Here is a 14,562-nt window from a genome sequence, read left to right as displayed (position 1 = left end):
GCCAATGTTCTACCTGTTTTCCTACTTGCTTCCCTCCTTCAACTAGCTGACATTCTTAAACACCAAATAATTGCAAAATCAATAACAGTCATAACTTAATGAATGGCCCATTTCAGTGATCTGAGCACCATCCAATTTGGTCTCTCTAATAAACACTGAAGGTAATTTCCCTTTCATGGGAATAAATCCAATATTTTTGACTTAAAAACAAGTAATGGCACTCAAAGGTGGTCTTGAATAACTAAATGGATAACATTCTCTGTGATCAATGATTTGACACCAGTTTTTTTCTGCAATTATTCATTTAATAAGTCACTAGCAGGTAGAGCATGAAAAAATATTCTGTGCTAATTGAAACAATTAACAGATCACACTGCCTAAGGCAATCACCTAGTCCCTGGCAATCATTCCACTTATCACAGACACAGAATTAATGCCAATGGGAGTGCTGCATTGGGAGAGAGTGTGAAAGTAATACATTCCCATTTACAAAAATAAGAGGCAGTCTAGCCAGCAACAGTGTATTAAATTTATTCTTTATCAAAGTTAAGTCTAAAATTATTTATACCCTTGGCAGATTTAGATTTACAATTTAATTTATTATTCCAAAAAGACAGGCATCTCTCAAACAGTAATGTAACAATGTGAAAATAGTATTATATGTATTTAATACATTTGACTTTTGTAAGGATTTTCAAAAACAGAACATTGTCACAGTTTTCTCAGTGTTTTAATCAGCTGGTTGAAAAAATAGGTTTCTGTAACGATCAACACGATTGTCATTAATGGTCCTGAATGTTCGATCACTCTCGTTGACAGTTCATAGAGTTTATTTAAAGCGGTGGTTGCATCTAGCTTTTAAACATGATTAACACATTTTCAATATGCACAATGTCAAAAAGTTTCAGAATCCTAATTCTAACCTGAGTTATCCACTCCAGCAAAGCTTTTAATGAAGGTGTGTTGTTATTTTCCTATTGAGATATCAAGTCTGGCAAACAGTGGTGTTGGATGTAGGAGTTTGCCCTGAAATCGAAGGATTGACGGTTCAAGCCCCGACTCCGACTTTCAGTGTCGTTGTGTCCTTGGGCAAGACACTTCACCTGCATTGTCTACTGATGGTGGTCAGAGGGCCCAGTGGCGCCAGTGTACGGCAGCCCCACTTCTGTCAGTGAGCCCCAGGGCAGCTGTGGCTACAATGTAGCTTGCTACCATCAGTGTGTGAGTGTGTGTGTGAATTGGTGAATGAATGTAGTGTAAAGCGCTTTGGTCAAGTCTCCTGACTTGAATAAAGGCACTATATAAATATATGCCATTTACCATAAATATACCGATGAAAGTTTCATGACATTAATCAAAATGTAATTATTTTGTATAAAGTCACAAAATAATTTTTTGAATGAGTTAATAGTCCAACTCTAACAGCTGTCAAGTACAGTTTGTGGGTTAAAGAACCATGTTTTGTTTTATTCCCAGTGTTACTCAAAGTACCAACACAAAATCTGTAAAATAATGAAACGGGAGGACAATGGCAAAATTCTCCAACCTCACCTTAAATCACAATCTACAAAGCAGAAACAAAGACACATTTGGGTGTTCTGTGGAAAAATAAATATCGTAAATACACATCAAATTACACTTAGTTTTGAAATGGTCAAACAGGAAAATATTTACCCTTTGGTATAGCTTTAAACAAATTCATGTTCAAACCTTATGAACTACACTTAGAAGTCTAAAAAATAGAATTTAAACGTATTTTCTGTCTGTAAAGAGTGGTCAAATAAGTAAGTGTACCATTCCAATGGTGAATTGGAACAGAAAGTGCAACTTTGTATTAACGTTTTGTAAAGGAGTCGGATGTTAATGTCTCAACAGAACTGTAAATCTGTCTGCATATTGTTACAATTTGATCATTTTGTTGACTGAAAAATTGACTTATGCTATGCTCTTTAACTGCATTTGCAAAGTCAATGAATTCTATTTAAAGAATCAGGGTTCAATTATTTCTCAAGTTAAAAAATGAATCATTGCCAGAGAAGCAGCAGCTGGGAAGCTGATAGGTATTCTGCTTTTCTGTCAGCTTTTATCTTTCTTTAATGAAGCTTTACTGTGCATCTGCACATAGCTGCTGTAAAGAAAGCAAAAGAGGTTGATTTATTTCTATCCTTGTCATTTTTAGAAGACACAATTATTATTGTTTGGTCAAAAGGCTACTCAGCCCTGTGAACCCAGGCCTGTTGCCTCACGAAGCCTTCTGTAAGGCTTTACTGTGAAGAGTAAGTGGTTGCCTCTGCCCATCTCTCTACTCTGTGATCCTCTGCTTGATTCATCACTCAATCCGTCGATGCAGCAAGTCTTGGCTCAGGATCAGAAGTGTTTGATGCCAAGGGCAGACGTGTGTGTATGTGTGTGCGTTTCTTCTTGCTGCTTGTGTAAGTCTGTTGGTGTGAAGGTTGTAGCAGGTGAAATGCAAGGTCCAGCAGAGTTAAATCTGACATACATGTGAAATGCAATGTGTGAATGCAGCTGTAAGCTGCTTTATGCATCTACAGCCGCAGCATGCAGCCTTAGATGAAGCTGTGTAGCACAAGAGCTGATACAGTCTGTGTATGAAGATGAAAGATAATGAGATGCCTGAGTCCACAGATAGTCACTAATGGATGTTCAAGGCAGAGAATCAGAGGCTTTCTGAGGCTGAGAGACACTGGCTTTGGGTGATAGTAGCAATGCAGGATAACCCTACCAAGCAGTATAAAGGATATTTGTGTTTGATATTCAAGGAGGAAAGTCTTTGTTTAATTTATTGCCTCACTCACAAAAAAATATCAATCAGACCTTTTCTCCCCTGGGAGACCTGTTTCAATTATCTTCATCGCCTTTACATTTACCTTTGGAGTCTCACTGTGAAGGCAATATCCGGTAATCTGTTTCTACATTTAGAACATAGTCTGTCACCTGTTTCTGATTCCTATTAAATCTTCCAGTACTTCATTTTTGGCAAATCAGCCTTCTAGAACTGAACAGATTATTATTGAATGATGATCAAGCTGTGACATTAGACGCTTCCTTTTTTTGTTCAGGTGATTGCCATTTGACAGAGTGGTCTACTTGGAGCTCCTGCCAGCTGACCTGCCTGGAGGGCCGCAGCTTTGAGCCCACTGGCCGTCAAGCGCGTTCTCGAGCTGTTATCGTTCAGGCAATGGAGAACCAAGGCAGCTGCCCACAGCAGATCTTTGAGACCCAGCCTTGTAAAGGTCTGAAAGAGGATGTTTTTACACTTATACTTCACCCTAAAAACCTAATTTCAATCAAAATGTGATTGAATACCTTCCCTTAAAAAAACATACTTCAAAGAATTTGGACAGACTAAGAAATAATACACATATATTGTAAGCCTACATGATGGAATCATTTCTACACCCTGTTCTTGCTTATTATTTTTTAAAGAGTATCCATTTTTAATATTCAAACAGTCACAAAGTACTTGGCACCTACCCCAATACTGCAGAATTAAATTCTTTGTCACACAGACTACTCAGCGATACACATGGGCAAGCTAATGGCCTAAGCTTGTATGTGTTGCTATCAGTTTGTGTTTCTTCCAGAAAGCCCTCTTTATTCTCACTCTCAGACACTTGTTATTTAATACAAAAAAGCTTCACTGCAACTGGTTACCACAGAAAAGGGGACAGGATGATGGGCTTGGTTTCAACTGTGCCTGTTGCCAAAATACCCTTCTGGTTCCAGAAGAATTTACAGATTTAGAGAGCTTCAATGTAGGGCTTCAATGATTTTTGTGGCTGATTTCTATATCCTTGTTTTTTTTTTTTTATTTGAACCACTAATACCAAGTTCATAACCTGGCATAAGCCAGATTAATACCATGTAGATATCAAATTGAAAAACACGTATTGATCTGGAAAGCCTCATGTAGAAAATGTTCACAAAACAGGGGGGACATTCAGTACATTTCTTTGAGGTGATTGGGGATCTGCCGCCCATGTAGAGGTTTTTAGCCAATCACAGCAGCAGTAGCAGCTTGATTAGTTTCCCAACTAGGGGAGTCAACTGATAAATCAAACTCTTTGTAAATCCGGTCAGAGGGAACAAGCAAATATTTCCCTATAGACAAAGACAATAAAATGACATGCTTTTGCTCACTTTTCAAAAAGAAATAGATGGTATACCAGCTTAAACCAGCACAGCAGTGCTTTTTTTACTTCAGCCTCGTGGCTCTTGTTGAGACATCGAGGTCATACACATCTCTGCGTTTCATTTGCACAAAGCATTTGTCTTTTAAATGTTTTAAAAAGTTACAGAAGAAAAACTTCTTCTGTCTCTGCTCTTGCCCTGACTTAATTTTGTTGATGACCAACATCACTGAAACTTAAATTAGCTCCATTTTTTATTATTCATTAACTGTGTAGACTCTTAATAATGTTCTTGTCAGCATGACTTGGAAGCACTTAGAAGTGACACATTTGCGGATAAGAAAAAGAATAGACCTTTAAGTTTCTGTCTTGAGTCAGAGGCAATCAGGCTAGAAATCGCACCTTTCTAGTCACCAATCAATTTGTCAGATCATCTTTAAATTAATTTGTCTCCTAGCTGCTTGGTTTTAGGTTTCCTATTATATAAGGCCCTCAACCTGTCTACCTAAAATTAGGGAACTTTAGGATATGTAATTTCAGTTCATTTATAGTTCTCTTTTTGTGCTATTACTTTATACTTTTTTAGACCTACCCACTACCGTTCCTTGTTTTTTTCTCTTTAACCATATGTTTACGAATTAAATTTGCAGTTAAGTTTTAGTACATTTGTTTTAAAATTGCACTTACCGGTGTATACATATGTATAGTTTCTATTCTGTACTTTCTGTGGTGTTACTTTTGATTCTTTTTGTTCATTTTTCCAAATTACCGCTTTGTGTGGCTGTACTTTTTTCTCTCCCACGAATCAGTTTCCATCTGTCTTTGCTTCTCTCTTCAAATCAACCTTTCTATAAAATTCACTTCTGGAAAATAAGAGCTTTGATTGCAAAAAAGAGGCCCATTTCATACATTTCCAGCCAATTTTACCTAATTTTATCCGAGCTTGCCATTGTCTCGCATGCTGTCTCAATTGAATAATTTACATTTTTTTCTTTCCTTTTACCTGTCTTTGCAATCATTACATGTCTTATCTTTATAATGCAAAGGTGCAGGTCTAAAAGAAATTGAGGTTACCATCTATAGGAGCTTGAGGAAAGGTGTGGACCCCCAAAATAAACTGCTAATGAGTTTTTCATTTGTCTCTGCAGGAGGAAAATGCCACAGTTACCAGTGGAAAATAGGAGGATGGACCAACAACAAGAGGGCAGTGTGGTGTCAGCGCTCAGATGGTGTTAACGTGACAGGTAAAAAGTTACAGTATCTAGGCTGCTCATAGATAGGTTGAACCAAACACCCCCAGGGACATAGTGACACTTCCATGATTTCTCAACAAATCAGGCAACATAAAGTGAGCTGTTCCTGTTCCCTTACAGTAAAAAGGCTGAACCCCTTTTCATTTTAGTTTGCTTCATATCAATGTTTGCAGAATTATTGAATAAGTCTATAGCTCCAAAATTATTTATGCAGCTCAGACATTATGTGAATCTTCTTTCATTCTTCTCTAAAATCTGTCACACTGCAGATTTTTTTAAGCAGCTGAAGCAGGTGGTTTAGATTTACATTTAGAGGAAAATGGTGCCTTATTGGATCAAGAGATAAAAGGAAATGCAAAGATTTGACATTGTAAAATTGCAAAAGTATCTTCTTTAGACTTTGCAATAGTATTAAACTGTCAGTGGGCTGTGTTGCTACAGATAAGATCTTTACCAGATATAACAAAACTTAGATAAGATTGAAACTTTCCGTGCAGCATAAGGATTTTGCAATCTGTCGGTCACAAATTTAGACAAGCATGAAGGCACAGCTGAGAAGTCAAGTTGCACTTAAATTGTAAAAAAGAAAAGACTTCAGACTGTACTTTATACTCAAGCTGAAGTCTAGGACTCAAGTCTTGCATAAATTCCTATCTCGTGCTATCAGGAGACAAACTAGGTCAGGATATTTGGTTCATTTGAGTAAATGATTGTTTTCTAATGACAGTAGTGCATCTAAACTAACTGCCTTCAAAGGCGGGTGATTTTTTTTAATCGTTGCATGCAGCTACAGCTTACACTTTACGACGAAACCGCAGGGTTTGACACAGTTCACAAACTGTGTACAATAATCCTGTACCTGGCCCCATTCGTCTTTCCTTCAATTGCAACCAATAATCCTGTCCCTGCAGCTGAAAAACACCCCCATGGCAGGATGCTGCCACAACCATGTTTCACTGTTGGGATTGTATTGGGCAGGTGATGAGCAGTGCCTGGTTTTCTCCACAAAAATCACTTAGGATTAGCACCAAAAAATTCAACGTTTGTCTCATCAGACAAAAGAATCTTCTTTCTCATGGTCTGGGAGTTCTTTGTGTGTTTTTTGGCAAACTCTATGCAGGCTTCCAAATGTCTTGCACTGAGTCTTCCGTCGGGCCAATCTACCATAAATCCCCGACTGGTGGAGGGCTGGAGTGATAGTTGACTTTGTGGAACTTTCTCAGATCTCCCTACTGCATCTCTAGAGCTCAGTCACAGTGGTGTTTTGGATTCTTCTTTACCTCTCTCAGCAAGGCTCTTCTCCCACTATTGCTCAGTTGGCTGGACGGAAAAAGAGTTCTGGTCATCCCAAACTCCTTCCATTTAAGGATTATGGAGGCCACTGTGCTCTTAGGAACATCAGGAACTCCTTTTAGTAGAGAGAATATTTTCTGGCTTCTTCCAATAAAGGAAGTAGCAAAGCTGCCCCACATTATCATAATACCAAACAGTTTTATTTATACCTAATACATATGATCAGTCCAGTTTTTTTTCTGAAGTCTTTAGGATTATCTATATATTTATTTTTAGATTTTCTTCATTTTATTTTTTTATTTTCTTGTTCTGACATCTGAGGTGATTTAGGTAGGTGTGTGTAGAACTGTTTTCTCCTAAATAACTGGACTTTAATTTACTCACATGATCTTTTTCCCGAAGCTAAAGTTTATGATTGAATATTAAAAAGGGAACAAATGAGGAAGCACTGTACCTGTAAGTAAGCTAGTAATTTTTGCAAAGATCTGTACTGGAAAATGTTTTCTTTTCTCTAACATATTGCATATTTATATTATCATTGGGGTGGCTATCATGCTTTAATCTTTAAAAAAAAAAAATGACAGCCAACTATAACAGCATATGTATTTTTGTTTGGAAAAGAAAAAAATCTAATGTGTAAAACTCAAATGAAAGCTTGTAATTTTAACACATTACTTTTATTAATCAGTATTTTATGCACACATTACATCGTACATCAAATGTGAAGGACTTGACTTGAGACTTGACTTGTCTCTGATTTAGCCAAACTGATTTCTAAATATCATTGCATCAAGACACACTCACCCGGAATAGTTTCAGTGAAGTGTTCTGGCAAGACTAAACACCTCTTTTGATCTTCCTATTTTCATACAAGGGTCTATTGATTGACTTTTTCCCCTTTTTTAACAAAAGTAATCAATAAACCAAGCTGAACCCGGGGGCTTTCAGTCCATATAAATATAATCATCCATTTGTATTTATAGTAACTAAACCAGCTTAAGAGAAATAGAACAAAACTACGGCTGTTGTGGGAATATAAATGCTTTGGGCAGGCTTGAGATGCTGTAAATAGTGGGCGGATGTGATCTTATCATTCTAAGGAAGTGTTTCTGGCAAATATGAATCCAGAAGGAAAGGAGGAAAAAAAAAAAAAAGAGCTTTGGCAGAAAACCCAAAAGCCCAAGGCATTACTCTTTGATATTTTGACATGCAATTTTCTGTGTTGGAATTAAAATGTTCACAATTGATCAGGGACCCTGATAGACACCTGGACCCATTAATCAGCTGTGACAGAACATTAATTTACCGATCAATGTGTAAAGGAATAAAGGTAAGACTGTTTTCTCTTCTCAGGGGGGTGTTTCCCACAAAAAAGGCCCACTACCATTCGACACTGCCATCCTCCGTGCACAAAGCCCTTCTCACACTGCACACCGGTAAGATTATCAGGCTGTGCGGAGATATTTGTGTTTTCTGCTCCCCTTCTAGGTGGGACACTCCATGGATCTTGATAAATCACATTTTTAATTTTCTACAACAGGCCGTTATAAACTAATCAGATTAACATCACTGCATGTGTCAGTTAAGGAGTACACCTGTGTGGTTATTTGGAGTGGAAATGTGGGGGTGGGGAGTAAAAATGAATGCCCACAGCTTGGTGCTATACTGCCCCTAAGAGTATCTTCATGCAACTACACAGGGGGTCTCCTAAAATGTCAATTAACAATTTGAGCACTTCTATGTGAAGAGTTAATGATTTTCTGTTCCTGGCACCATTTCATACAGAGTGGAGTGTGTGGGTGTGAGAAGGGCTACACTGAAGTGATGACTTCACACGGCTTCTTGGACTACTGTACCAGAACCCCAGGGGTGGACAACAGCAAAAAAGCCGATGTGAAAACTAACTCTGGAAGATTAAAACCCCGACCGTCTCAAGCCAACAACCTGTTCAGCGAGTGGACCTTAAGGCCTGTTGGCCCAGGTACTGAAATAGAAATCCTCTCTAAGCAGCTTGTTTGACATTGCTTCTGCTTCTGAAAATAACTTTGTTCCTGTAAAATCAATGAGATAAATGGACAACAGAAAGAATTTCTTCTCTCTCCGTTAATGTCTCTCTAGTTCTTGTTAGCTCTAAGGTAAACCACAGCAGACTTGCCTTTTGATCAAATTTTCCTCCTAAATATTGCATTCTGAAAGTAGTATCTTTTTTAAATTTTGTCACCACAAAAATCTGTGTATTTCAGTGGTACTTTCTCTAATGTATTAACATCTATAGCAAAATGGAAATTGGGAAATGAAAACACACTTCAGGACACTTGGCATTTGCATTTATGCCTCTTTACTTTGGTACCACTAATTAAAATCTGCAGCAATTATTCCCCCACAGGTAAAAACTGAATAGTAGTAGTACAGCTGAATTTAGAAGTAACTGAATTACAATTGTATACAGGTTACCTGAGGCTGGTCTAGTTTCAGTACAAAAACATGTCCACTGAAAAGTTTTCAGAGGTTTGGTTGGGAAAAAAAAAACAAAAAACAGGAGTAAACAAACAGCTTTATGAAGGCCAGAAAACAAATTGTAAAAAAAAAAATGGTTGATGTTGTAGAATACAATCTATATTCCAAGCTTTAAACATCTCATGAAGGCTGTTTAATTCATCACCTGAAGATGAGAATTAGAAGCTGGAATCTAGACAGACAAACCAAGGAGGTTATTAACCAAAGCTGCAAAGACCTTGAGTCTTCGCAGACCTTGTTGTTTGCTGACAACTATTCATCATTTTTTGTGTAAAGCTGGCTTTTTATCCATGAGTGACTAAGAAGTACATTTTAGGAATAAAACATTTTAAAGTTTCATTTAAAATGTATTGCTAGTTTCAAAATCAAGACAGCCAACATGGAAGAAGGACCATTAGATCACCATCATTGTTCGGGTCTAAAAGCTAAATGCTGTCTGGTAAAAAACTAACAATACACATTACCTTGAAAACACTTTTCCAATGGCAGTATATGATGTTGGCAACGTCATACTGTGAAAATGTATATCTAAAATAAAATAAAAAAGACAAGAAGCTAAAGGGAAGATGGTTGGAGTTCAATACATGGCAATCCTGGAATAGAATCTGCAGAAGACTTAAAAGTTAACCAGAGTTTCACCTTTTGTCCCTAGAAATAAAGTGCAATGATTTAGATCAGATCATATTCACTTCAAAATATTGATACAGAGTGCTAAATACAAATAAACTCTCTCAAATTTCATGAATTTAATTTATGATGTCACACAAAATTCTGATAAAATATGTCAAAAATAGTGTTTGTAAATTGGTAAAATATGAAAAGGTTGAAATGAGGTGAAAACTTTGATAAGGCACTTTGATCACAGTATATATTTTCATACCAATATGTATGTAAAGATTTAAAAGAACGTTTAAACAATCTTCCTGTCCCGTTATTTAAAACTTTGTCTTTGGTTGCACAGATGGGAGAGTGAAGCTGTGGGTTTACGCTGTAACCGTCGTTGGATTCATTGTCATACTTTTCATCATTACGGTGTCATTCTTGATCTGGTATGTGCTTTTCTACTGTCTTCAAAAAAATCCATAACATATGATTATTGAAGCAGAAGCATTATTGTAGGTCATACATACTTGCTATGAGAGCAGCATAAACATTGACAGGCATAGGGACATTTATTTTCTCCAACACACTGCTGTCAAGTATGAGTTATACTCGTCCACGCTACTTCGTCTGTTGTGAGCCCCTGTTATCAGTTAATGGAATTCTTCTTAAAGACTAAAATCTAGTTGGCCTGCCTTTTGGTACACCAAGCAACATCCATTTTGAGATTTCTCCATCTCTTCTCTCTCTGTTTTTTAGTAAGCCATCCAAAACCTCTAAGGCATCTCCTCCACCACAGAAGCCCTTGACTCTTGCCTATGATGGCGACGTGGATATGTAACCAGGCTGCTATACCTCACGAGGACATGTTTGGCCTTGGGCCGGATTTTGGCCTTGTTCACATCGTTGCCCAGGATATGCCCTGACCTGCTTTAGCAGGGTTATGTTTGAGATAATAGAACTATTGGGTTTGCTGCTGAAGGCGCAGAATATTGGCAGACTCATACAAGCAGAGCATAAGCCAAGTGAGCCGAGACTGAGACATGGGCCTCTAGTTCCTTTTTTTCTATGACTGCCTGCTACATGAACACAGGGTGCAAGCACCACTTGCAAACGATGAAGCAAGACTTTTAGGCACTAAAGACAAAATCAATCCACAAGTCTTTTGTGGAATGTTTTGGGTGTCAAGAATTATAGGGACCACAATTCTGTTTTTTTTCTTCTTTAGTTTTGGAGATTCTGTAGTCATATTTTAATTTTTCTCAATAGATGCTGAACTGTTTGAAAGGCCCGAGCTCTTTGAATAAACTCTTATTCCTTATTTCCAAACAAATAAGATGGTTTATGCACTACGTTAGTGCTGAGTCATTTTTATTTTATTTTGACAACTTTTCTAGTGTTTTAACTGTACTTCGTTTCATTTTTTTTAATTATTTTTCTGTCCAATTGTGTATTGTTGATGATGCAATATGTTGTGTATACATGGAAACCAAAATCAAGCCTGCCTCGAGTTGAAGGACAAGTGTGATGTGGCTATTTCTCTGTCCTCGTGTGACTAACAGCTACAGAAAACACAGCTCAACAACAAGTTCAAAATGTCATTGTTATTGAAGCGCACACCATTTTGATGCATTCAGTTTAAGAACAAAATAATCAAAACACATGCAACTGTAAAGATTGGAAACCAGCATGATTGAGATCATACCTCATACCTCAATATGATGCAAAACAAAACTTCACTTACCATTCTAATATTATGGAGGATCATAAGATATTGGCTGGGTTGCTCCTTGTATCAGCACTGATCAGACATAACATTATGACCACAGACAGGTAAAGTAAACAGATCATTTCCTTATCATGGCAAATCTAAGTAGGATACATAAGGGTATAAGTGAGTATGATGACCTCAATGTTTATGTGTAAGAAGCTTGAAAACATGGCAAATGTTACATTTGAGTGCATTTGACAAGGGCAAAGTTGTGATAGTTAGTAAAATGGGTCAAAGCAACTGCAGAATTGCATCTATATATCAAAAGCTGTCCACAGCAAGGAAGGGTGGTGAACTTATGACAATCCCAATGATGCACATAAGACAGCAGAAGACTGGCCAGTGTAGTTTAATACAACAGAGGAGCTACTGAGGGTAAAATTGCTGAATGGTTGAGTTTCTGTTTATTGTCATTTTAATCCCCCATTGGGCCACTTGTCTTTTCTAGACAACAGATTATGACTGACCATCACCAAAAAAGAAAACTGCAAACATTGAAATATAAATAAGTAATTTTTACTTAAACTAAGTGCGTTTTTTCATGAATTGAGGAGGTGAGACACTTTGCTAATAGAGATAGACAATTTACATTTAAAAATAACAAAAACAACTGCATTGTCTTATTTCAAGTGCATATTATCTAATTATATTATTTTAAGAATAAATATACTCATTCAACTGGCAAATCATCTTATTTACCTGCTCACATTAAAGGTAAATAGACTTAATTTAAGAATTGTTGTCTTATTTCTAGATCGTTTTTGCAGTAACATGAGTATGAGTAACCTTCTACTAGTGGAGATTATTACTGGAGTCACATATACACCGTTCCTTACAGTAAAGATAAATTGATTATGCTTAAATAACATTCAATCATCCTTTGTCAAAGCGGGAACAAAGCGTCCAACGTATCTGAAAGCTAAACTGTGAAAATACAGGAAAGCGAATGTCCTACATTTACTAGAACTTCGCTAAAATGTGAAAATCAGAGCTGGATAACAGAGCGATTGAAAGGAAGATGGTCTGGTTTGATGAATCTCTGTATCAAGTGGACTGCAAGTTTAATGTGGTTTGCTTTCCTGGAGAACTCGTCACCTGTATGTATTATGGAACAAAGGAGAGGTAGCAAAGGCACTTTGTTGCTTAGTGTAGTTTTCTGTAGAAGAATTGCTTTTACAGTGCAAAAAATTTTAATCTAAGTTATTTTTTTCCTAAAATAAGTGCAGTTATTTTTTATTGAGGTGTGTCTCACTTACCTCCTCTTAAAACACTTACAATTTACATTTAAAATAAAATAACTTCAGTCTCTTATTTGAATTGCATAACATCTAGTCATCTTATTTTAACGGTAGAAATACTCACTCCATTACACTTATATACACCAATATATAAGTTGTTTTAATTGTTATTTTTTTAATTTTTTATTCGGTTTTAGATTTTTTTTTGCAGTGTTACAGATGTATTTTCAACACATTCCACCTAAGTTAGCATTTCTGCGGACCATGCACAACATTTTTTTGAAATAGAGTAGCTTGATGGTTGTGGCATCTTTCATCTTAATGCACACTGACATAGAACAAAATGACAACCACAGGTTTTAGGTGTTGTTTTTGCTACTAAATCACCAGATCTCAATCCAATTCAGCATGTGTGGAATGTGCTGCAAAAATAAGTCCAATCCATTGAACCTTTACCTTGAAGCTTTCAGGGGTCTAGTAGAGTCGTTGGAAATTTGTTTTTATATTTCAACAGGTCAGGGCTGCTCTGGCACCAGGAGGACCAAGATGCTCTTAGGCCAATGGTCATAATGTTGGAATGATCTGTGTTTTTGTTTTGAAGAAAATTGTTCATGACTCATATTGTTGTTTTTTTTCCAGCTCAGAGAATAAAGTAAATATTTGTCACAAAATGATTCGGAAAAAAAGATTGCAAATATTTCTGAGGACATAACTATTCTGATAATTTTTTTCTTTCATTTCTTAGTTGTGTGAAGATTTTTTTCATTAATTTGCTCTTGCTGCTAATTTTTAAAAAGTCTGAGTGACTTATAAAACGTTTTCACCCTCAGTTCCTTTTGTCTACTTCAACCCAGTGGAAGATCTGTGTTACCTGGATTGTTGGTTTCGGTGCTCACCAGGTATTAAGCTGTTCCTCATTTTGCCTCCACTGATGAAAGATTAACATGTGCATCTCGACAAGCACAAATATCATTGAAAAGTACATTTATTTCAGTGATAAAAAAAAAAATGTAAAAGATTCTGTTGAATAGAATCAGACACACATTGAAGTATAACTTTCTGGGCAATTATGCCTTGTAGCTAATTAAAACTGAAAATGAAGTTTTTAGGGTACAATATACAGTACAATAATATTCAAAATGATTTCTGTTTGACAAATAAAACATGGCAAAGATCAACTAAGCAGGCCTTGTGAACACTGCTGACTTGACAGTCTTCTGGCATAAAGTCACTACAACTCTCAGCAAGGAGGTTAAGTTCATTTCTAAGAGAACTGTCTGTTCATAGTGTCCAATCAAAGCATAATAGGGGAAAGTTCAGTCAAAGAAAAGGTTTGAAAGCAGTAGGGAAGACGACGGCTTTCAGATGATTATGAGAAAAAAGTATCCAAATTATATTTAAATTCAATATTCTTTCCATATCATGCTGCGCCGATGCAGTTACTCATGCAAACAATGAAAGTCAAAGCATTAACTGACATACTTGCAAAAAGCTGACATATATATTTGTTTTGCCATTTCTGAGAGTATTAATTGCTACAATTCATAATTATTAAACATTAAAAGAAATTAAGTCCTGAAAAATGCCCCTCTGTATGTATCACATCTATATAATCTACCAGTTTAGTTTTCTGTAACTATATCACTGAAATAAATGTACTTTTGAGTAATATTCTTATTTATTGAGATGCACATTTAAAAGCTCCTGTTTGTGACCTGAATGTATTTTATCAGCCACTC

At 36.6% G+C, this 14,562-nt stretch overlaps 1 protein-coding gene across 1 annotated transcript in view; it reads left to right on the top strand.

The window, feature by feature from the left end:
- thsd7b (thrombospondin type 1 domain containing 7B) overlaps positions 1-12,161 on the top strand; it is a gene marked incomplete at its 5' end in the record, with an annotated part of 157,412 nt that extends 145,251 nt beyond the window's left edge. The window contains 6 exons of the mRNA XM_015397359.1: positions 2,985-3,254; positions 5,300-5,395; positions 8,051-8,133; positions 8,483-8,678; positions 10,176-10,263; positions 10,574-12,161. Of these exons, the coding sequence (XP_015252845.1) occupies positions 2,985-3,254; positions 5,300-5,395; positions 8,051-8,133; positions 8,483-8,678; positions 10,176-10,263; positions 10,574-10,655 (815 nt within the window). The remainder of the gene's footprint in view (positions 1-2,984; positions 3,255-5,299; positions 5,396-8,050; positions 8,134-8,482; positions 8,679-10,175; positions 10,264-10,573) is intronic.
- Positions 12,162-14,562: the final 2,401 nt, after the last annotated feature.

The sequence above is a fragment of the Cyprinodon variegatus genome, unplaced genomic scaffold (assembly GCF_000732505.1).
Source record: "Cyprinodon variegatus isolate N-32 unplaced genomic scaffold, C_variegatus-1.0 Scaffold857, whole genome shotgun sequence".
NCBI classification, from domain to species: domain Eukaryota; kingdom Metazoa; phylum Chordata; class Actinopteri; order Cyprinodontiformes; family Cyprinodontidae; genus Cyprinodon; species Cyprinodon variegatus.
This window is presented reverse-complemented; position numbering and strand designations above follow the sequence as displayed.